The sequence below is a fragment of the Trypanosoma rangeli genome, assembly GCF_003719475.1.
Source record: "Trypanosoma rangeli strain AM80 chromosome Unknown Tra_15.4_contig_00238, whole genome shotgun sequence".
Lineage (NCBI taxonomy): Eukaryota > Euglenozoa > Kinetoplastea > Trypanosomatida > Trypanosomatidae > Trypanosoma > Trypanosoma rangeli.
The window spans coordinates 1-22,095 of NW_021705982.1; the positions used below are offsets into that span (position 1 = coordinate 1).

At 48.1% G+C, this 22,095-nt stretch overlaps 13 protein-coding genes across 13 annotated transcripts, besides 10 other annotated features; all 13 read right to left on the minus strand.

Annotated features, from left to right (window-relative positions):
- Positions 1–27: a microsatellite.
- Positions 28–521: 494 nt separating this feature from the next.
- TraAM80_06494 (uncharacterized protein) lies at positions 522–2,117 on the minus strand (the record flags this gene model as incomplete). Its single annotated transcript, XM_029383336.1, has 1 exon — positions 522–2,117. The coding sequence occupies one exon, from the start codon at positions 2,115–2,117 to the stop codon at positions 522–524; it is 1,596 nt and encodes a 531-aa protein (XP_029236808.1).
- Positions 2,118–2,394: 277 nt separating this feature from the next.
- Positions 2,395–2,419: a microsatellite.
- A 152-nt stretch (positions 2,420–2,571) lies between these two features.
- Positions 2,572–2,592: a microsatellite.
- Positions 2,593–2,701: 109 nt separating this feature from the next.
- On the minus strand, positions 2,702–3,277 carry TraAM80_06495 (uncharacterized protein; the record flags this gene model as incomplete). Its single annotated transcript, XM_029383337.1, has 1 exon — positions 2,702–3,277. One exon carries the CDS (start codon positions 3,275–3,277, stop codon positions 2,702–2,704), a length of 576 nt encoding a protein of 191 aa, XP_029236809.1.
- TraAM80_06496 (uncharacterized protein) lies at positions 3,274–6,681 on the minus strand (the record flags this gene model as incomplete). Its single annotated transcript, XM_029383338.1, has 1 exon — positions 3,274–6,681. One exon carries the CDS (start codon positions 6,679–6,681, stop codon positions 3,274–3,276), a length of 3,408 nt encoding a protein of 1,135 aa, XP_029236810.1.
- A 59-nt stretch (positions 6,682–6,740) lies between these two features.
- Positions 6,741–6,775: a microsatellite.
- A 102-nt stretch (positions 6,776–6,877) lies between these two features.
- TraAM80_06497 (uncharacterized protein) lies at positions 6,878–7,345 on the minus strand (the record flags this gene model as incomplete). The annotated part of the gene is made up of 1 exon (XM_029383339.1): positions 6,878–7,345. One exon carries the CDS (start codon positions 7,343–7,345, stop codon positions 6,878–6,880), a length of 468 nt encoding a protein of 155 aa, XP_029236811.1.
- Positions 7,346–7,788: 443 nt separating this feature from the next.
- Positions 7,789–7,815: a microsatellite.
- A 602-nt stretch (positions 7,816–8,417) lies between these two features.
- Positions 8,418–8,446: a microsatellite.
- A 125-nt stretch (positions 8,447–8,571) lies between these two features.
- Positions 8,572–8,991, minus strand: TraAM80_06498 (uncharacterized protein; the record flags this gene model as incomplete). The annotated part of the gene is made up of 1 exon (XM_029383340.1): positions 8,572–8,991. One exon carries the CDS (start codon positions 8,989–8,991, stop codon positions 8,572–8,574), a length of 420 nt encoding a protein of 139 aa, XP_029236812.1.
- Positions 8,992–9,551: 560 nt separating this feature from the next.
- On the minus strand, positions 9,552–10,559 carry TraAM80_06499 (putative inositol polyphosphate kinase; the record flags this gene model as incomplete). Its single annotated transcript, XM_029383341.1, has 1 exon — positions 9,552–10,559. One exon carries the CDS (start codon positions 10,557–10,559, stop codon positions 9,552–9,554), a length of 1,008 nt encoding a protein of 335 aa, XP_029236813.1.
- A 56-nt stretch (positions 10,560–10,615) lies between these two features.
- Positions 10,616–10,647: a microsatellite.
- Positions 10,648–10,665: 18 nt separating this feature from the next.
- Positions 10,666–10,688: a microsatellite.
- A 207-nt stretch (positions 10,689–10,895) lies between these two features.
- Positions 10,896–12,173, minus strand: TraAM80_06500 (uncharacterized protein; the record flags this gene model as incomplete). The annotated part of the gene is made up of 1 exon (XM_029383342.1): positions 10,896–12,173. One exon carries the CDS (start codon positions 12,171–12,173, stop codon positions 10,896–10,898), a length of 1,278 nt encoding a protein of 425 aa, XP_029236814.1.
- A 263-nt stretch (positions 12,174–12,436) lies between these two features.
- TraAM80_06501 (uncharacterized protein) lies at positions 12,437–13,165 on the minus strand (the record flags this gene model as incomplete). The annotated part of the gene is made up of 1 exon (XM_029383343.1): positions 12,437–13,165. One exon carries the CDS (start codon positions 13,163–13,165, stop codon positions 12,437–12,439), a length of 729 nt encoding a protein of 242 aa, XP_029236815.1.
- Positions 13,166–13,174: 9 nt separating this feature from the next.
- Positions 13,175–13,194: a microsatellite.
- An 81-nt stretch (positions 13,195–13,275) lies between these two features.
- Positions 13,276–13,292: a microsatellite.
- Positions 13,293–13,810: 518 nt separating this feature from the next.
- On the minus strand, positions 13,811–14,350 carry TraAM80_06502 (riboflavin kinase; the record flags this gene model as incomplete). Its single annotated transcript, XM_029383344.1, has 1 exon — positions 13,811–14,350. One exon carries the CDS (start codon positions 14,348–14,350, stop codon positions 13,811–13,813), a length of 540 nt encoding a protein of 179 aa, XP_029236816.1.
- Positions 14,351–15,984: 1,634 nt separating this feature from the next.
- TraAM80_06503 (putative protein kinase) lies at positions 15,985–16,440 on the minus strand (the record flags this gene model as incomplete). The annotated part of the gene is made up of 1 exon (XM_029383345.1): positions 15,985–16,440. The coding sequence occupies one exon, from the start codon at positions 16,438–16,440 to the stop codon at positions 15,985–15,987; it is 456 nt and encodes a 151-aa protein (XP_029236817.1).
- Positions 16,441–17,232: 792 nt separating this feature from the next.
- On the minus strand, positions 17,233–17,763 carry TraAM80_06504 (protein kinase; the record flags this gene model as incomplete). Its single annotated transcript, XM_029383346.1, has 1 exon — positions 17,233–17,763. One exon carries the CDS (start codon positions 17,761–17,763, stop codon positions 17,233–17,235), a length of 531 nt encoding a protein of 176 aa, XP_029236818.1.
- A 1,119-nt stretch (positions 17,764–18,882) lies between these two features.
- TraAM80_06505 (uncharacterized protein) lies at positions 18,883–19,401 on the minus strand (the record flags this gene model as incomplete). Its single annotated transcript, XM_029383347.1, has 1 exon — positions 18,883–19,401. One exon carries the CDS (start codon positions 19,399–19,401, stop codon positions 18,883–18,885), a length of 519 nt encoding a protein of 172 aa, XP_029236819.1.
- A 703-nt stretch (positions 19,402–20,104) lies between these two features.
- On the minus strand, positions 20,105–21,475 carry TraAM80_06506 (uncharacterized protein; the record flags this gene model as incomplete). Its single annotated transcript, XM_029383348.1, has 1 exon — positions 20,105–21,475. The coding sequence occupies one exon, from the start codon at positions 21,473–21,475 to the stop codon at positions 20,105–20,107; it is 1,371 nt and encodes a 456-aa protein (XP_029236820.1).
- Between the last annotated feature and the right edge of the window lie 620 nt (positions 21,476–22,095).

Consider the following 22,095-nt stretch of genomic DNA (forward strand, 5'->3'; position numbering starts at 1 on the left):
ACAACAACAAGAAAAACAGCAACAACAGAAAAAGAGGAAAAATTGCAACCTCGCAACGTAAATCCTTTTACCCCTCCCTTTTTTTGTTTTAAAGCTTTAAAATACTGTGGGCGCTGCTCAGGCAAAACGGACTTAAATATCACCGAAAATAACAACAACAACAATAGGGCAAACGAAAAGGAAGGGCCAAACAAATAAAACAACACTAAACGGAAGAAGGACTCAAACCCCAAGCATCCCCCACGATGCGTTATAGAGAACCCAACTCCATGCGCTGCGCAATGTAAAAACAAGGGCAGCAAAGAGAAGCAGTGAGAGAAATACAAACGACGCATTCCCTTGAGTTTCTTCCTCGCCGAGTTGTCCCTCTCTCAACATCACACAAACTTGCAGTCGTATATCTCCACGTAGCCACTGAGTTTCCTTTTCCCATTTTTGTTTGTTTCTTCAAGGCCTTGTTGGTTACTTTCCGCCCCTTTACTTCTTTTTTCCTCTCCCTCTTCTCCGCATTCCTCTCCGCCTTACGCCGAAAAATCTTCTAGAAGCAGGGAGTCAAGAAACTTCTGCAGAAGAGGCAAGTACATGGCCCAATCTCTGGTTTTCGTTTCCCAGCGAATTACCAAAATCGCGCCGTCACGTGGAATCACGTACGTGCGGCAGCTGTGGTCCTCCTTGGACTCAAACAGCTGGACGCCTTGCAAGCCGTTAACGTCGCACATGTTGCAGGGAACCCTTTCGCTGGTCCAATCTGTAAAGTGGAAAAGAACGTTGTGCTTCAACTCATCCTCTGTGGAAAGAAACTTCTCCCATGTCGGTGGAAGTTGCGTTAGGCGACGAATAGAGACTCGTGGAGGTGCATCGTCCCCTCTCTGCCCAGACGACATAGAGTAATGGGTTTCATCACCCAACGGGTAATACAGCAGAAGAAGATCCTCCGTTAAAATCGGCTCGTGAACGACACCTGATTTCGGATTGACGGAAAAGCTGACACCGAGGTGAGGATGCGAAAAAACAATTTTCATGACATCATCTTCGTGTAGGGGCGGTGCACGATCACCAGCTCCGTTTTCCACACAACCCACGAGCTCTTCCACTGTGACCAGAGAGAAAAACGATGACACAGGTGGGTTGGCGGGCGTCGAGGACGGGAATAGTGCGTCAACAGAGATGCCCTTCACAAGTGCGTCCAGGGTATCGCCACCGACAACAATTCTTTTATCTGGTAAAACATCACCCTCAAGAAAAAAGAGTGGATCCAATGCATCTTTATTTCTTTTTCCATCCCTTTCCACATTCTGGCGCACAGCCACCAAGGATGAGAGGGCGAACACAAGTATGTTATTCCCATGTCGGTACGTCAATCGCAGAGAACCCTTTCGAGCACCTACTGGAGTTCCAGGAAGACACAGTCCATTCACCAAAGGTACAAGGCGGCATGCCCCAAGCAACATTTGGACATCACCAGAAGTCAAGTTTCCTACTGAACCCATGCCGTTTTCCAAATTTAAAGTGGACGACGTATATTGCGTTAAGACAAACGAAAGTATATATGGCCCGTGACAACCAAAAACGATAACCATTTTCTTATCCGGAATAATGGCAGCGTGGGTGAAGCATTCAGTTTCACATGAGAATCCCGCTTCATTTAGAGGCAACACCGTTGCTCCCTGAGTAGCTACAGTTTGGAAAAGAGGCATGCTTTTAAGATATTCCATATAAAAAGACACCGTTTCTTCATCTCCTGTAGGTGTTTGAAGCATACGAGACCGAGGTCCATCGCACAAAATAAAATTGTTTTGCTCTGAATCCCCGCCGTTCGTGACGACCTCAAAGCGTAAAATAGGAATAACCGCCAACTTCGGTGGGTAAAATATGGGCGGTGCGGTGGTCCATCCGGCTGAGAGGCTTTCCACAACTACTTCCACAGGGACAGTTTGTGCAGTTCTGTTCTGAAAAACTGTCACGTCTTTCTCTGACTGCCTCTCACTGGCTTTCTTTTTCCTTGACTGCACTAACCCCCCCATTTGTCGACAAGCTGCATATATTAAAAGGAGAACACCGCCCGCTTCCACAAGCAAACACACCTTTCCAATAACAGAAGGAGGCCACATTTTCATTGTCCGCTTTTTTTTTGTTTTTCTTCTGTTGATTTATGCAGCTGTTCAAGCGGTGTGATGCCTTTGCTCTCTGTATTTCCTTCTTTTTCCTTTGTTCTTATTTTTGTAAAGTTATTGCTTTTTCTATAAATTCTCTTCAACCCGTTGTGATGCCGCCCTTAATGCTCTGCGGTTACCAACCTGTCCTAAAGAAATAAGGCATCAAGATGAAACAATCCCAGTGATCCACAAGGAAAAGAAAACAAATTCATTCAGAGACTCGCAGAGCATCCGCAAGATATATATATATATATATATATATACGCGTCTACTCTTAGCGCGGACGTGCTCATAAATTTCAATTCGACCCATACAGTAATTGACATATAAGCAATTTGCGCAACAGACTGTATCAAAAAAGGACTATTATGTACACCAAGGCATTCCATAACCAAAAACATCTTCCCTTTCCAGGATATATATATATATATATATAATCAACTACAACAAACATAAAAGCACTGTGATTGAAATGAGACACAAAAAAAAAAAAAAGAATGGTGTTGGATATTCATCCATCAGAAACGTGAAACAGTTGCATGCGTCTAATGTATTTTTGCATTACGCGTTTTCTTTAAAATCCGTTCCATTCCATTCCGGCCACGGATGCAACGATGCAGCTCATTTTCATAGGTGCGCAAAATGACATCCAGAAAGGGTTCTGCACCCTCTTCCTTTCCAACTTCCCTTGTGTTCACGAGACGATTCGCGGGTCTAAATGTCGGCGTCGGTCTTGTCCCTCTCCTCAAAAATCTTCTTTCCCTCTCTCGCCTGTCCTTCTGCTGCGCGTTCATAGACAGTTCCAAAAGTTCCACCAGGGTGTCATTCGGCGGTTTCGTTGGGACCAGCGTGGATGGCGACAGGGAGACGCCCGAAAGCGTTAACTCCCCGCCCAATGTGGTTAGGGCAGTAGGTGTACCCTCACAACGACCCCCACCATTACTAGTGTTATTATCAGTATCACTATTATTAGGCGGGTAAACCGAAGACGTGGTCAGACGCCTTTTCGTGATAGAGGCGGTGATTGGCACACGCACAGTTTTCCACCATGCAACTGGGGAATCTTTAGGTTCGGCAGAAATCAGGCGGCTTCGCTGCCGAAGAGTTTTTTGGTCGGTCATTGCCTCCTCAACACTGCAAATTGTCCGTGTTGCCACATCGTATTCCTTCCCCCGAAAAGCGCGTGGCTCTTCCCTTCGTGGGCGCCACTGTTTCTTTTCCTCGAGCTCCACCAGCCGATTGCTGACGGGAGAGGGCAACAACGGTTTCTTGTTTGAGCTGTCGTGAACATCTTCACACACTGTACCAAAAAAGCGTCCATCTTCGTTGACGTAGAATCGTTTCTAGCCAATGACACACAACTACCATCTTGGCACCCGTTCACAACCGGCAGCTGCTGTATCTCTTCGTTTGTCTCCATCAGTGGGGATTGTGGCCAATTTTTCAGCTCTTTTTCAATCTGAACGCACTCCTGGCACGGGGCCGAGGTTGGGAGAGGAGGAGGTAGTGTAAAAGGGTTCAGGGATGTCCTAAACTTTTTTTCAGTAGAAAATTTAGTTTCTACTCCTTCCGCCTCATCCGAGAGCATCTTAGATGAAAACCGATCCATCACAAGCTGTCCAGTCACAGCGCCATCACGATCAAGGATTTTCGCCAGGTTGTCACTGCCGCATGAAATGACAGCGCTTAATCCAGGGAACCAGGCCATAAATGTTGTAGGACCTTTGTGAACCGAAACAGTTTGAAGTAATATCGGTACCTGAGACGTGTTAACGCCTTTATGCATACCCTGAAGAGGATACCTCGTGCGTTTCTCAAAGGAGCAATGCTGAATGCCAAATCCGCGCAGGAAATTACAGCACGAGTGAATAAACAACCTTCCTTTTTGGTCTGCCACAAAAAGACGATGCGAAACATCATCAAAAGAGATCGCAGTATATGCCTTATTCGCTCTGTCATCCGCGGCAATAATATCAAGTAAGTCGGTAAAGCCTGACTGCTTCTTGCCAGTTTTTCCAAAAACTTCTGGGGAGTCATCAGATTCGCCGCTGGAACATTCCTTGGGGGGTTCTGTTGCGAGGGCTGCATGAGAAGCTGATGGAACAAGATCACTCTGCTGAAGAAAAAGCAACGATGAACCGTTAAGAGGGGTCTTCTTTTCCGTTTCACTTAGCCCAATATCTGAGGAAGACTGCCCAACGAAAAAAGACACCAACGGCATGTAACTTCTTTCTGCAGGCGGTAACGACCACAGGGTAAGCTCCCCGTCATCACTACTCGTGACTGCCACGGGGTAGGTGCCAAGCATGGCGGCCGTACACAGCGGACACGTCAGCGCAACAGTCACAGCATGCATTTTTGTCTGTTTGTAATCCAAAAAAAAGAGGTTGCGTTCGTCGCAGCACAAAATTATGCCTGCTTCGTCACTTAACGATAGCGCGCGCAACGGGTTGGTGGAGAGTCCAATGGTAGAAACAGAACGCTCAGAATTGCGTTCATATCGAAGGGCAAGCGAACCGTTAACTGCAATGCTCACAAGTAGTTCGTGTTTCGTACTAAAGAGCATCGCCTGTGCGTTGGCTTTATGCATTGAAAATGTTTCCAAAACGGAAAAATCTTTGGATGATCGGATCTCCACCGTACCTCCTGCTATCGCAAAGAAGAGACGGTTCCGCAGGTAGTCCAGGCAGACGGCAAAAACCTCTTGCCTCCAATATGGAATATTTGCATGAGTTGTGCGATCAAACACACGCCTGCGGGATCCATCTACGGCATCCCAAACCGATGTGCGCGCCGTTCCCTGAAGAATGATCGTACCCTGGCGTGGATCATAAAAGGCAAAACGTATAGACTCGACGTCGGCAGTGTGACCGTCGCAGCGTTGATTGCATCGAAGGCAGTAAATGGATTCAGAGGAGCTACACACAACTTCTTGCGTATGCGGAAAGATGCCAAAGGAACGAATACTGTGCGTATCACCTTTGCGTACATGACGAGACGCCAACGACACACTAGTGAGAGTATCTGCCTTGTCGCCACAATTAGAATCTACATTAACATCATCCATAGCACTTCTGTCAGCATATATCGTCTGCGAGCACTGAAGGGTACGCAGATCCCACACTTTAATCATTCCCGTACAATCGCAGGTAATTATTTGGGGCAGACCCGGAGCATTGCAAAGTCCAATGATATCGGCGGTGTGTGGCTTTGATCCCCCAGCACCAAAGGTAGCACCCGGCACCACTGCAGACGATCGAGCATCCCATAGTAAAATGTGATTTGAATAAGACACAGTAGGCAAACAGGTGTAATGCTTATTGTACTCGATAAACCGAATCGTATTATGCGGAAGTCCAACAAGAACCGAACGTCCCGTTTCAAGGTTTGTTGAAAGCAAACGGCGATCAAATCCTGTAGAGAATATCCATTCATCCGCAAGCGCAAAGTCTGTGATGCCGCCACTTTCAGGGGAGTGAAGTCCTTCATAGGAATGCGCCCGGGATATCTCTAGCACGGAACATTGTTGGGGTACTTGCCAACGTACCACGTTCCCGCGGCTGCCACTAGTAAAGAAGGAATAAGGCTGTATATTTGGTTGCGTGCAAATACGTCGGATTGACTCCCCTACACACAATGGAGAGAGCGTTCCCATACGACTCTTTGAAGCGACGTTCCACCAGCCGCGTATTGTCTTGTCATTTATTGTGTAGGCAAGGATAACATCTGGCGTTGGCATGTATTCAATGAGTTGAGGATGGTTGTTGCCAAAATCCTTCAAGCTAAACTCCTTCACCACACCAAAGTCCTTTTTACTTAACAAGACGAGAGGTTCCACTCGTGACACAAGGGCAAACATGGACTTGTGCTCTGGAAGTGTATGCACCATGTGGATGAGATGCGTCCGTGGAAAAACACGAGAAATAAAATATGAGTGCATCTCTTCCGTCATATTAGTGATACTTTGTGTGGCCTCCTCCACTGCCAGCTGCAGTACATCATCCCAAGAGATACGCCCATCACTGTCATTATCAATTTTTTCAAATAACGTCTCAAGTGCATGTAGGCTCAGCAACGACGAACCCCGTGAACGCTGGAATGAGGTGCCCTCCCTAAGCGCAATCAATGTATCGTTTTGTTGCATACAGATCTTTCTGTTGTTGAATTTATTTGCGGGAATCATCGACGCCGTTCGACCTGGGTTCAACACAGACTTTCTCAGCACGCTGTATAGACTCACGTGAGACTCTGCCAGCGCGTCGGCTGGCAAAATGGATAGAAGGCGCTGCGAAATCCCAAAACGATCAAACTTCCATTTCTTCTCAATGTGACGAAAAAACACCCCAAAAAAGGTTTCCATCGTCATGCCTTGTGGGTAGGGAGCAAATTCCTGTTTGAGGGCCTCCAGCTCATCGTCGTTTCCGGCAAGCAACGACGATATTTTGAGCCTGCTGCCCTCCTGTTTCTGCAGGACGGCCCCCTTCTCCAAGGGCTTGGCAAGCGACCACGACCTTTGCTCTGCCATCTGAGACACGCGAAAAGAAAAAAAAAGCGTTCGGCAGCAGCATCCACTTTCAGGCGAAAAGGGATAGGGAGAGGGAGAAGGAGAGGGAGAGGGATAAATCTACATCTAATATACATTCAGCGAAGACAAAAAAAAAAAAAAATGATCGTTGCAACACAAAAAACAACCAATCAAACAAAAAAAGGGATCACCGCCACTAACCATGACGCCAGACAACTACATTGGCACCATCCAGTTGAAAATGGCAAAAAGAGCGTGTTTGGTGGGTGACATAGGTGGAGAAGGAACGACCATATATAACGTGCCACGTCCCGCCCAAGGCGCTCTCTACATTCTCTTTGATCATCTTTGCAATGTCCCTCAGAGCTGAGCGCTCAACCTCGCGCTCCAGTTCTTTTCTAGCCCCCTCCTCCTTCCTCCACGTGTTGCGCGTGGGCACCAACACAAACTTGTTGTACGTCTCCACAGCAATGTTAATGATGTTCTGCAGCGTTGCGTGCGGAACATCAGTGTAAATTGTCACTTGGGAGAGGGTCGCGACGCGTGGGTCCAACTCCGACTCCAGAGCGACTGACATGGAGGAGTGACTGCTTAAACGGCCTGTCGAGTTCCGGAGAGCAGAGCGCCACTTCACTGCGGCGTTGGATGAAGTCGATGACGCCATTCCGCCAGTAAATCCCGCCTACCGCCGGTTGAATTTTTGTTGTTTCGTTTGACACCTTTTCCCACACCGTGCATGCGCTCGTGCCCGTGGGGACAACGACAAGTCACCCCACGACGATGTCGAAAACAGAAAAAGCAGAAGATAAGAGGGAAAGATTCTCAAAGCAACAAAAAAAAAACGCAACCTCCATCATCCCTCAAGAAAAATAACTGTAAGGGCACGAGGAGTCGCAGCCAGATACTTTCAACAAAGTTCAGCCAAAAGCCCCCATATACACTTCCTCGCGTATGCGGCCTCTACTTCCCATCTTCCAGGGAAGACGTGCCACCGCGGGAAGCCAAACCCCCTTTCAGAACGCGACACCAGGGAGGAACCTCCACTACGGCGTCAGATACAAAACCAAGCAACGACGTGCAAATTCATTAGTTAGGCAATACCCAACTACAAAGACACACACACACACACATACAGAGAAGAAATCAATAAATAAGAAATCCACACACTTAAAGGTACACAAATGTAAAAAATACAATAAAATCAAACACAACTCCATCTTTCTTCTATTCCCCATGCTCTTCTTCCAGCTATACATACATGTGACAACTTTTTTTCTTTCCTTTTTTTCTAACGTCAAGTACGTATATGCAATAAAAGAGAGCAGCATAGAAAAAAGGCAAATACTGCGATAAAACTCATGAGGGAAGGAACATCCTTTCCCATTGCAGTGGAAATAAATTTTGATTACAAGCATACATGTATAATTTCAAGTTTCCTTCTTCTTTGACTCGCTCTCACTCTTTTCCTCATACCCGCACAGCCGCACCCATCACCCGTCGGTACGGCATGTAATGAGTTCATACCAACCATTATTATTGTTATTTTGCTCTACAAACACAAACCCGAGGAAGTGGTAAAAAGTAAAAAGTGAAGCTTCAACAAACCCAGCTGTGCTTCTCACTCTCGTTGGATACCATGTGATAATCACAGAGCCTTCATAGGGCTCCTGCGCAGTCAACAAGGCTACACACGTCAAAACAAAACAAAACAAAAACGTTGTGAAAATCGAAAGCGGTAAGTAAAAATAATAATAATAACTCATAAGGTCATGCACCGAGAGATGAGCCCTGCCCATTCACCCACTTACGCATTCCCCCCCCCCCCCCCCGGTCGAAAGAAGCGCATCGAGGACAAATCCACACAACGCAACCGCTCTCCCGGAACCATAACTATCCCATGTGATCCATAAGAAGGGGAAACCGGCGACGCCTCGACCGGCCATCCCTATCGTCGGAACGCGCCGCCAAAGTTCGCCTGTCAACTGGCGTGGGCGTCACCTCCCGCGCAGGATGCCTGAGGTACCCCATAAAGAGACTGTCATCATCATCAATGTGAATTTCCCTGGGAAGACTCCTTGTCACCTCTGCCTCTTCAAAGTGATCATCCTGTGATACACATGACAGCTCACCAATAACTGTCATGAAAAGCTGACGGTGTGAGTGGCACGGATCGCGCTGGTCGGGGCCTTCCTCCTCGAAGGAGCTCAGCACTGTGGAGCGCGTCAGCCCCCCGCGCGTTGCTGGTATGGTGGACATCGTTGATGCTGCGTCATTCTGCGATGTCTCACCGCGAGGGGTCTTTGCCGGCATGGGGGTCTCTTGGCGGAAGTACTCTACCTTACAGCCTTACCCGCAGAGGGCCGCAAGATACATGACAAAAAAAAAGCGGGGGAAAAAAAAACAGGGCAAAAAACAAACATGAAATGTGACTCAGCAGGATGACAAAAAAAAAAAAAGTTTACTGCGTGACGTGGTGTAGAATGCAAAATAAGCAAATAAAAAAAACCATCACAGTAACGTGCCAGCTCACTTAAATACTCTGTAAATTAAAACCACATTTGTTCTGTTGTGAAATTTGTATATATAAACGCAATGCCGTGTCATTCCGCGAAGAAACAAAACGAGCAACACAGGCCACACAACTCACCAGCAATATGTGCATGCCCACCTCCCGTGCATACGTGCGAAGTGGCAATTATGGCATCGGAACAGGCCTCACAGGCTGTAGCAAGAGTGCTGCGCAGAGTGAGCAAGAGCACAAAGATGTAAAACCATGAGCAAAAGGAGTGCCAAACAATTCGACGCAGTTCATCACAGCTTTTCCTCCCCTGCCGTCAGCAGTTATCGTCCCCGCACCAGACACTTCTCATTTACGAAAAAAGACGAATAATGTTTTCTAATCCACGCATAAAGCCAATTTTTTCCTCCGAAAAGTTCAGGCGTCGGTCACACACTCGAGCATAGTCAATCAGGTACACTTGAACATCGGCAGTGTCCTTGCTAACAACGTTTTTATGCACGCAGTTCGCGGCATCGTACACCAGCAGAAGAGATGTTGAAACAAAGGCGGTCCTTTCCAACAGCGCACAACCCAGCGAACTGTTAAAAAACAAAAGAATTCTCTCAATCTGTTTACGACAGGCGCGTAGCCGTGCAAAGAAAATGTCACTGTCATCGCGTCTAGTTCCTGTCCCATCAGGGCTCATGCTGACTGTGGATGAGAAAAAAGCCTGAAAACAATCGCGATGATCTTCGCTTGTATGCAAGAGATACCCCATGTCCTTTCCGCATATTTCCTTTTCAATATGTTGTTCATTAGAAACGGTGCGGTAAAAGTAGTGAAGGGCACCACACAGCCGAAGGGCGAGCGGCTGAACCAGACGCTTCTTTTTGATACGCTCCAATTTCTCCGGTGGCGTGTGTGGGGAGTGACGGATGTACCCAATTTTAATGTCTGCCACGCAGGGTAGGCACATCCCGTCGGTTACATCAATCAAACAGACTACCCAGCGAGTTCTGTCCATGACTTGATTACAGCCATGCGTATGAGCACTCGTCTTCTGAAGCTCCTCGTGGATTGCCTCCAATAAAAGCCTGTTTTCTTTCTTTTCCAGATATATCCAAACACCAGAATGCTCCCCCTCAAGGCACAAAATCGCCACAACGGATGGCGCTATCGCAGCCAATGCGCACATCGTCTCGTTAATCCGCAGTGCCATCCCAAGGTACATGAGCACTTCCCACCCGGTGGATTTCTTCGTGATAGTTGCGACATCGTCCGCAGCCTTTGGACCGCGCTGAATAACATCCTTGTGGCCACCAACGACAATGGGGTCATTTTGCGGTGTGTGGCACTCCAATTTACAAGCAACCATCATCCAGTTTCTAATAAATAATCAGGTATCAATTCAAATAATTGCAACGAGGAAAAATATTTTTGTTTTTGTTTTTTGTTTTCGTGTATGTGTGGACAATAGGTAGGTAGGGGGGGGGGGGGGGGGGGGGGGCGACAACATGAAACACAAAAGGCAGACCAAAAGCTCGCCATCCTCGTCGCACAACTCGGAGGGAGATCCTCCTTCATCTCAAGCCCATCCCTTCAGACTGTGCCGTTGAGTTTCACGGTTTGGTGGGTGCGGTGCGGGGTAGGGAGGGAAAAAAGGGGGCCCCATTCAACACCCACTGCGGCTGCTAGCGCGAGTGGGAGGTGCAATTCAATAATTAGCGGCGTAGAGCCGCTTTCGGAAACTTACTTGGACCAGGCGCTGGATCCAATCGTGCACCCCCTGCGTTCTCCGCGAGGGTTTTCGAAGCACCGCAACAGGTGTGTCAAAGAGGGGATCATCTTGCAGCATATCCTCCGCGGTAAAGATGGGATCCCGCCCGAGGAACCTACTCCGCACCGCCTCGTCCCATCGGTGGGAAGAGGCGGTATCGTCACTAGCTTCACTCTCTTCGCTCGTGTCTGAGGCGTCACTGCGCAATTCACGCAACCGCTTCCGTCTCCGTTGAATTTCTTTGTTGTCGTCTTCATGTGATTGCTGCCGTGGCTGAAACCCACACGGTTTTTCCCCATCGTCTGTGTCTGTTTCATCATCTCCCAGCACAAGTTCCTTTTGCGCGTGTGCCTCACTTTGGTAAGTCCTGTCTGCGCCGCTGTCGCTGCTGTTGTTGTCGTTCTCCTCGTCATCGTCGTGATGCCGCTGAACCGCCACCACCACACATTCGTTGGGTGGAAGATATGGCATCACTCCCAGCTGAAGCCGACGCCATGGAACAGGATTTGAGGTTGGCGCGACAAGCTGCAAATAACATGCCATCTCCGTACCCGTGTTCCGTTTCTTCGCGACCACAGCTGTCGCAAAGACAAACAATGGTTTGCTTCGGTCAAAGGCCATGACAACGCGTCTCCGCGGCAACACATCTGCCGCCCCGAGACGACCCTTGCGTCGAAGTTCCGCCTTACTAAACGTCGTCACCTCTAGCCGACGTGAGGCGCACAATATTTTTACCACTTCAAGTAACGGGGCCTCGCGAAGATCCATCGCTGCGGCGGCACTCTGTTGCGTCAGCGTCTCCGTCTTTACTCCTCCTTGTGACAGTGTCCGTGACTGTGTGCCGCGCTGCGTATGTTGCTGAGTCATGACATTGCATTCCTCGCGCACAACGTTCACGGCCTCCCTAGCCTCCCCCGCGGAGATAGGGGGCACCTGCAGCTCACTCATCACCATGTTGAGTCCGTGCAGCGGAGAAAGATACGGCTCGAGCACAATGCCCCAGTGACGATTAGTTCGCTTTCGGGGAGTACGCTCCGCCCGACGCCGCTCTAAGAGCTCCGCCCGAGGCAGTACCAACAGATGACGGTTATCACTAATAGCCCCCTCGACGCCGCGACTGATGCGCCACGTGCGTGCGCGTTCCGCCTCGTCCTTCCACGGCGGCAAACAGGCTGGGATCTCGTGCCAATACACTTGGGTGCCAAACTCGGGCATCAGCAGCAGCAACGCCCCCACCCCTTATACGTCTTCAGCAGACCAAGCGCAAGGGCAAACAAACAACAACTAAGTCACAAAGACAAAAGCCACATCGAGGTGAAGACAATAACCACATCAGAAAAAGACGCACACTTCAAAATGGGAAATTCCATCAAAACAAAAAAAAACAGCATGAAAAAAAAACGAGAATCAGTAATACCTCCATAAAAAACGTTATGCAAACGGAGTTACTGCAAAGTATACTCTGCGCATATACCAGTTCACGCTGTGGTGCCAAGATGGCGCACCACATCGTCAAAAACAACTTTACCATCTCTATCCCTATCGACAATGGCAAAGACATGCGATAGCACCGCCAATCTTCCATCTCCACCACCCTGCGTGAGAGTCGATGAATCGGGGTCTGCCTGCTTCACCGCAGCACTGCCCTCTGATTCTCCACTCACGGGCCGATGAAGCCAATCCACATTCTCTGCGGCGATAAGGTCACCAAGTGTCACATACCCCTTCGATCCGGCGAGGGACTGAAACTGCACCCACTGACGGGCCCGCAGAATACTAGAGGGAGCACTCTGGATGTCTGTCATGGCAGCGTCAGTGTCCTCTGCACCACTGAACTCTACCGCGTCGGCTCCCATAGTGTCATGATAAGTGACGGTAAATCGTATAAATTCATCCTCATTAATTCGTCCACGCAAAACAGAGGGATGAGCAGACCGCACCAAAGGAGCACCAACAAGATGGTGGTTGTGCTCCTCTCCAGGGGCGTCATTTTCTCCAGTCACGTTCTTCTCTCCACTAGATGCTTCACTTCTGTCCGCAGTCGCGTCCTTCTTAAACAGCAGGTGTATAACACCCTCATTGGGCCACTTTCCCCACAGCACGTACCATGCAAGCCGAAAGCGTGCGATGGAGAGGCCCTCGTCCACACAGTAGAGCGCAAACACACATTGCGCAAATGTACGCAACTCCCCACGGGAACGATACATGTCGTCACCTATATATATATATATATATAACAAAAAAAAGAGAACAAACTCAGACACATGAGCAGCCATTATTTTTTAAAACGCTTATAAAATAAAAACCACGCGCAGACCTCTCTCTCTCTCTCTCACACACAGACACACAGTACCAAAACAACAACAACACGGAAGTAGGGCTGAGTGAAGAAACCTTTTTCACCTTTCAAATTCACATTGCCCACTAGCCCAAATTTATTTACTTCCATTGTTTTCCGAAACACATCATGATACTGCCCTTCAACTACCTTCCTTACACCAAAAAACAAAATGTCTCGCTAGTTTAGAGGCGGTGCCACGTGCGGTGATAACAGAAGCATTTTGCGTTACTCGCAGGTACTGCCCGTTCATGCCTGACCCTCCGCAGGTGCCCTGCAGGTAAGAAAATTTGCTCCTCAACCCCCAGGAAAGAAACTGACGCATCGTGAGAGAAAAGACCAAACAGCCTGTGAAACTGCCACAACCCTAACACATTTTCCCGCCCATATTTGAAAAAAAAAAAGTAATAAACAACTTAAACGGTAACCACATCCACCAGGGTATCAAAGTTGACCCTGAAATGAGTTTCACTCCGTTTTTAGTTTTCCTCCTTTTTCTGGGGATGAGCGCTCTTCAAACCACTGTCGCCTCAAAGTAGGGGTGCGCCTCTGAGGGCTTAAGAGAGAGAGACAAGAAGATATGTTCCTTCTGCCGCGCAAGCTCTGGTTTTTGCAGCGCCTCCTTTGTGAGTTTTATGTCGTTCTTAATGGCATCCACAAGTGCTTCCAGAGAGACAAAGGCTCCCATCTCGCGAATGGTTCCCAAGACGACAATCTTCACGATGGCGCCGTAGAAATCCTCTGCAAATTGATGCATAAAATGCACCTCTGCTGAGAGACTCACGTCCTTGAAATGAGGGTTGTAGCCAATCGACATGACAAAGGGATAAGGGCCCTCGCCTCCCGCCGCCTCCTTCCCGGGAACCGCGACCACAATTCCCCACCCATACAGGACAAGGTTCTTGTACGGCTGCAGCTGCGCAATCACATCGTCATTGAGCATCAAGTTGGCTGTGGGGGTTCCAAGACATGTGCCACCACGACCGTGGCCCCGCACCACCTTCCCAGAGAGCAGAAAAGGCCTTAACGCTGTGTTACCTGTAGCGTCTTGCATATGACCGTTCATCCTTTAAGAAACCTTCTTAATTTTGCCTGTATTCCGCCGTGTAGCTAACAACAACAAACAAAAAAAAAACAGCGGTCTGGAAAAGCAAAAGGAGAAGCGAATATATGCGAACGACCAAAATATCGCAGCGACCACCTGCACGGACGTCATCACCCGTCACATGTACTCCAACGGCACACTTCCATGCACGAAGAGAGAACCAGCAACAATGACTGTAATGCCCACAAGAATCAGACGAACGCAGACCATGGTGATTGGAGAGAAAGGGAAAAAGGGAAATTCAAAAAACAATGGGGATATTCACAAACTTAAAGGCACAAACAGACCAAGAAGAAGAGCATATTGCCACGCCTGCGAACGAAGCAATGCCACTGCTGAGAGAAACGAAAAACAACGTCTCATGGGACTGAACAACGACAACAAGAAAAGAAAACATATAAAAACGTAAGTAACAGCCACTCAGCAAGAAACCCCCCAGAACTGAAAGAGCGATAAAGTCATCGGTGAAGAAGTAGACGCATTCATGTTGTCTATGAAGAGAATACATTGCATCTCACACAATTTCCCCCTCGTGTCTCCCCGTAATGGATGCGGGCGCTGGCCCGACCCAAACTCCCCGCTTGCAAACACATTGTCAATAATATGTACGTTTTCGTTGGAGCCCATCCACCTGCACTGCAGTCTCCTCGTTTTTGTTTTTGCTTTTTTTTTTCATTCTCCGCTTGCCCGTTCGCAGTTCATTCTCACAGGCAGACGGGTAGCGGCGTCGAAGAAGAGGTGAAACGCAGCAGCGGTAAGTGAAAGTTCTTGGTTATCCTCTCCTTTAGAAAAAACACACAACGGGGGAAAAAAAACACTTTGGCTCTGTATCTTCTGAGCCCCACACAGACACCGTCCGCCCACTTCCCGTTCAAATGCAGGCAGGCGTGCCTGACATACCACCGAACCGTCACACAAGCATACACAAAAACGGACTTCCGTTGCACAAAAAGAAAACACACCACATGATAGGTGGCGTTCCAGACTTCTTCTCCCCCCCCTCCCACTGGGAGCTCATATGTCGGCAATCTGCTTTCACCCCACCAAAAATATGTGAAGCGGTAATTCCTTCGCTCATGGACGAGAAGCGGCGTTCCACCGAAGACATAGGCCAATAAAGGCTGCAGCTTGAGAGCTCATCATGTCGTACAGCACCTGAGAGGTGAGAGCGCCACAGTGGACTTTTTCAATAAAACTTTTGACGTCAAACATCTCCTCCTCGGGCCACGGAAACTGGCCGGAGAAGCACAAGCAAAGCGTGATGCTCAGTGCCCATATATCGTTTTTGGGGTCAACAATTCCTGCGCAGGCGTCTGGCGACATACAGACAGGCGCTCCAAAAAACAGTTCTCAAGTATCACCGTGATTGTCCCCGACAGCACGCGCTCTGAGGCCTGCGTCAAAACCATCTAAGCAGAAACACCTGCGGCGACTTGTTTTCCGTGATCGGCATCTCGATCGGTTGGATGCGTGGCATCCTCCACAGCTGCACCAAAGTCACTAAGCTTACACACCCCATTATTGTCCACCAGTATGTTGTCCGGGGAGATGTCTCGATCGACAAGACGATGGTCGTGCACATACTACAGTCCACGAAGAATATCAACGGCATGGCGTCTAATGACATTCTCTGGAAAACGTTTTAAAAAATTCACAAGCGTAGTGAGCGAACCGTCAAAGACAAATTCTGTAATGGTATATAAGCTGCCATCTTGAAAAAAACTGATTATACACCGAACAATGTTTTTGTGCCGACAAGTAGACAAAATTCTCATCTCAAAGCGTGCAAGCTCAGCCCATAAGTCATGTTCATCCTGAGAAGGGGCTGGGTATTTCTTGATGGCAACATTGTAGCCATTTGGGTAAAGACCGCGGTAAACAACGCCAAACGATCCGCACCCCAGAGACTCATAAGCACGAAACACGCATTGGTTCCTCTCATCTTCATCCTCGTCCTCCCAGGTGCAGTCGTCACCATCGCCAGTGTCAGAGCAATGGTGAAGGCAAAACGTACTTTCAATTTCTGCCACAAAATACATGCTAGGTACAAATTCTGAGACGGAACGGTAGCGAGAGCCAATTTACTGCGCCTCATCACGTTCAAGTTTCGACAGAGACCCTGACGTATTATTTGATTGTTCATCGCCATCATAAAGGCCACCAAACGGTGGCGTAACCAGAATAAATGTGGGGTTCAGTAGTGGAAGGGGAGCACTGAAGGGCAAGGCATTTTCGTCTTCCGTTGTTGTGACACGGTGCGGATGAGTGGGGGTAAAGGGCGTTCCACAGTGCTCAGAAATAGTCTTGACATCTTTTCCACTTGGCGTACAGAATCCACAGTTACTGAACCGTCGGAATGAAACTCCAACTTCGGTAAAAACAGACGACAGACCATAAAAGTTACTTGCTGCACCCAATAACCATATTCAATCGACACTGCCACCCGCGTTCCAGCAGCCTCAGAAGAAGAGCGCCCCCAATTATGCCACCGAAACTGGAAAGGACAGGAACTCTCAGTCAGAAATTCCAAGTTGGGACCTGTAGAAGCAGTGAGATTAGAGGACACATTTTTTTGTAGGAAAAATATATCGATGATCAGATGAGCTCGAACTGGTATTGTTTTCTGCTCCACCCGCCAGGTGTTTATCCCCACCGGGGTTTCCACTCCCGTAACGACAATAAGGTTCACCGGCAAAAGCCAGCGCAATGTCCATCATGAGTATACAAACCTCACTTGACATCAATCCAATTCGATGAAAGTGCTCCCCAAAAAAGCATGTTCCCATTGAAAAACATCTTATGAATTGCTGCGAGCATGAGTACGTACGTAGCTAAAATATTAATCTTGTGCTTAGCCAATAGTGTAATCCAAACAGCAAGGCAGTAAACAGAAACGGGATAAAAACCAACACCACAAAAACTGTGCGGAGTGGTCGCGACATTGATTGCCCGCGGACCGCTGGTTTAAAACGGCTCACAATATAATGCTCTAAAGTAAAGGTTGAAATCACAGTGTCCACTGCATTTCGCGAAGTGGGCAATCTCATAGATTTTTCTCCGGGGGTCAAGTGCAAAAACAACCCATGGGAAAATGAAGACATTGCTGGACCTGGTCCTATGGTGCGTAGCGCCGATGACCCATCTAAATCAACAGGACCCCTGGTTACTGAAGACAACTTTGAAGCAGCTATAGTGCGTGCGTAATCAACAGAACAAGCCCGTGTAAAGTAGGGTGCTTTACCAAAAGTAGCTAATGGAACTGGATCCAAATAGCCGTGCTTGATAGACTTCCGTGGTGATGGCATTTCCCCATGGCGCAAGTCCGGGTTATCGGTGAGTAAAGCCGAGCAAGAATACTCCATCGCATTTCTGGCAGCGATGCCTTGAGAAAACTTATCCAAATCATATTCGGACTGGATCTGTAATTCAATGCCTCTGTTTACCTGGTAACTATCAGTGGATGCAACAATCGCCCGCTCCCAGCAGACTGCGTTACTCACAGTAGCGTTCACAACGTTTATTTAGTATGGCCTTGCTCCACAAGGAAGTGACGGCGAAGCTCCCAGTGGGCAATAAAGGTAAACCAGCAATATGATTGACCCCCTCATTCCCTGATTCCACTCTGGTCCTGGGTGCCGAGTTGGTTAGGCAAGACACAGCCGTGCAAGTACAGCAGTCAGGTTCAAACGCTTCCTCTTTACGTCTAAGTTCCAAGGAAGATTGCATCCTCGAAGACAGATTCATAAGGGATTTCCGCACAAACACTGGCAATGCGTCAGAGGAACTCGCTCCAACCTCACTGCATCTGTCCAATAATGAGATATGCGAGGAAGGGAGCACTACACCCCTCCGTACAGCGGTGACTTGCCAACTTCAGGAAACACTAAACAGGTCGTGATGGTAAACCACCTTAGAATTTTCATACCCCTTTTCTCCTGCCTTCCCGCCACGCAAATCAATTGGAGACAAACACATTAGTGCAAGGGCTCCCAGTAGGAGGACAGCAATAGAAACGGAGAGCAAACACGCCTGAACAAAATGCCTTGACTGCAAAAAGAAGAGTAAAAAAAAAAAAATACGACAACCACAAAACACTACATACACAACTACACACACTTCAGTACCGCCGTTTGAATTAATAAATGTAAGAGAAAAGGAAAAACCTGAGGCATGAGAACAGGAATTATATATATATTATAGTGTTGGCTTTTTTTTTCTCCTCTCCGCCTTTCTATTCACTTTCGCTACTCCAGCCATCAATTTTACGCGGCAGGGGCACGTAACGCGGAAGAGGTGGCGAGGAGCAGCCAATTATCATTGCCATACCTCCAAGAGCCCACACTCTCGCCACGCCGAGCCTGAAGCGTATCTGACCCTAGCAACTTTTTTTTCTCCGCTTCTTGTGTTTGTCTTGTTTTTCCAGGCGCCCACATTCTTCGCATTGGGTCCGCACACATGCGGCTGTGGTTGTGATGCATCACTCATGGCTTCCCTGTCTTCTTGTCATGGACCTCTTCGTTCTGCGTGACCCCTGCTGCTTCCAGCATCTGGTTTAAAAGCCACTCTTCTTCTGCCACGTCCATACCATCATCGTCATTGACAAAGACGCGCTCATCGTCCTCGGCCGCCCCGTTCTCTTGGGAAGGATCCCATAGATACTCTTCCAACTGCTGTAACTGCTCCTCCGTCATATCCCCGAATGTGTGGAGGGCCGTGGAAGCGACGGCTGCCGTGGTTGCCAGGCTCCCAACCGATGGCAGCTGCACATAAGTGTCGGAGTTGCGGTAAAGCTCTTCCAGTCCATTTCGGAGAAGCTCGTCTTGCTTACACTCAACGGCGTTTCCTACCTCCCCGTTTGTCTGTTGCAGTTCCGCCGTGGTTGCTGGTGCTTGCAGGAATGAGGGAATAAAGGGTTTAGCGTCGCTCGACAGCGTGGAACGCTGTGCCAGACGAGACACCAACTTCGCCGTAGCTTCGTCGGCGCTTGCCTCTGCGTTCATAAAGAGATAAGCAGTGATGGTGACTGATAGCAAACTTCTACACCTGTCCCGCACTCCTTCTCTTGCCGCCCCTCTCTCTCAACTGCTACACGGGAAGAATAACACGAAGCAACAACAGTATCAACAATAACAGGAAACGCGTAAGCGAGTGATACGCGACACAAGGAGACACAGAGAGAGGAAAACACAAGAAGGAATATTGAGGTATATCCCACTACTAAAGTCGCACACTGCTCACAGAAGCTTACGTCCATCTTCCCTCTCCATCCTGCTCCCACCCCATACATATCCTTTGGCAGAAGCAATCCGCCGCGACAAGGTACCGCAAGTATCGGATCCGAGTAGCAACGAAAAAAAAAAAAAAGCAAGGCCCAACAACCAAAGACAAAGCAAATTTCTGAGTTTGCGTGTAGAAGTGGGTAATGTTGGGTGAGAAACTGTTGGGGAATTTGTTGGGCAGTGAATGGCATGGATTGACTCACGCGGCATTACAACAAGCTGTCAAAGGAAGAAATAACGGAGGGAATAGCGATAACAACAGCACTGCCCCTAAAATTGGAGGGTTGTTTCATTCTTGTTGTTGATGGGACCAATCTGTTTTAATACATACTCATACGCAGCCTATAATAACAAAATATCGTGTCGTGTCCCAACGCTTCAGAGAAGCATTGCTGACAGTTTCGTCTAAGAAAATCACACCACTTTATACCCAATGCTCCACATTATAAAACCTACGACATGTGTCAAACACCACAAACAAAGCAAACACAAAAAATTTCGTGGCAGATGCGAAAACTTCGGCATACGACTCGCGCATAACAATAATAAACTTCAACTTGTAAAATAGACCTGCAAGTAAAGCAACTGTCATGCATAACACAAATATAACAAACGCCTTCACAAGCGATACACATAGGGAGAGAGTGCACCTTTGCAGCCTTGGGCCTATGATACAACCAGGCAGCATAATTTGGCGTCTTGTTAGTTTATGTATACGCTCCACAGAGCTGAGCGTCACATCCAGCTGCACGCAATGCAACACGCTGAGAGGAAGAGCTACCGAAACCAACTCAACGGCAATTACCACGCCTGTGTACATCACAGCACTGACCTGATCTGACCATGAAGGAAGCGTCAATAATTGTGACATAATTAACATAAAGCGGAATAACAGAGAAATTCCCGAAAAATCATTTCTTCCTTCAGTAGCCACATCCCAATCATCGTCAATCGCAATAGCATTTGAATCTTCGTGCCCATACCTACAGCTGGCCAAATTTGGAGGCCGTGTCGCATTAGGAGCAAGTGTGCCACTACTAGAAGTGTTACCTATTTCCGCTGTACACGTATCCGCCAGAGAATTTGTAGGAGCCTCCTCCAGCCACTGTACTCCGCTCGAGCCAATCAATTGATACAAGCCCATGCCACCATCACATCCACTTGTTGGAGCTCTTTTAAGAACAATAAAGGACAAATATTCCGTCTCGTACACTATGCGCATTGGATAAACGGCTGTCACAATAGCACTAATGGCGTCTCCATGGGTCACAAGCAATAAATTGTTCTGTGGGTAACTGAGGGAGTTACGAAGCATATTCTCAACATATCGCTCTGAAGCCAATTCAATAGACTCCCCCCACTGCGGTAATTTACCCAAGCCATTCTTCACGAGCGCATCCGGTAACACTGGGGCCGTGCTACTCTTTATCCGCAGAGGTCCGTAGACCTCACAAAGAGTGTTGTCGACGAGGGAATGGTGTGCATCACCAATTCCACACCTCTGCAATTCTTGGGCGGTTTGACGAGTACGCAAAAAAGGTGAGACAATAAGGAGTAGTCGTTTTGCTTGTTTTTCTCCCAGTATGTCACGAATCTTTTCAGCGGTTTTCGTAATCTGCGCTGTACCTTCCTTTGTCAGCGGCGGATCAACCTCCGATGGGGCACCAACTGCCCCATCGCGGCGCTCTCCGTGGCGCATAACAATGATGACTTGGTTGCACACTTCCAGATGATTTTGGTGTTCTTCCCGCCTCACATCGCTCGACGCTGCATTGTACCTTACTGTTCTATTCATTCGTTTACGCCTATGTCGTCCTGAGTTTTTTCGTTCAATAAAAGGTTTGTCGCCTCCTTTGTTTCTTGTGAGTTGAACTTCCTTCATCCCCCCTCCAGTGAGACCTATTCTTTTTCCCTTTCTTTTACTTCCCTTATTTAAAAACAAAAACTTCGGCAGGGGTGCTCCCACTTGTCAAGGAAACAAACCGAGAACAAAAAGGGAACAAGAGTCACATGATCCACGTCAGCAACGCCGCTGACTTCATGTTCATTGCCCCCCCCCCCCTAAAAAACCAACGACAACAGCGACATAAATGAAAACAAAAAACGGAGTGCGACCTGACTTGGCACCTCCTTGCTTCATGCATCTCAATGTAAGCATATGGTGGAAGCCACACACACTGGCAACGGTACCAAGCGATGCCATTGACTTGAATTTCTTCTTTTATCCAATTCTTTTTTCTCTTCTTCTTTCCTTATATATATTTTTGACGCTCTCAATCATAGGCAAATTTTTAAACAAGAACAAGGAAGTGCCGCATTTGCTCTCCAAGTTATACCTTTTGGGACCACTCTGCCTGCGGGACCCCTTTCCTTCCCCAATCGGGAACGCAAGTGGATGGTGAGCGAAGGCGATTG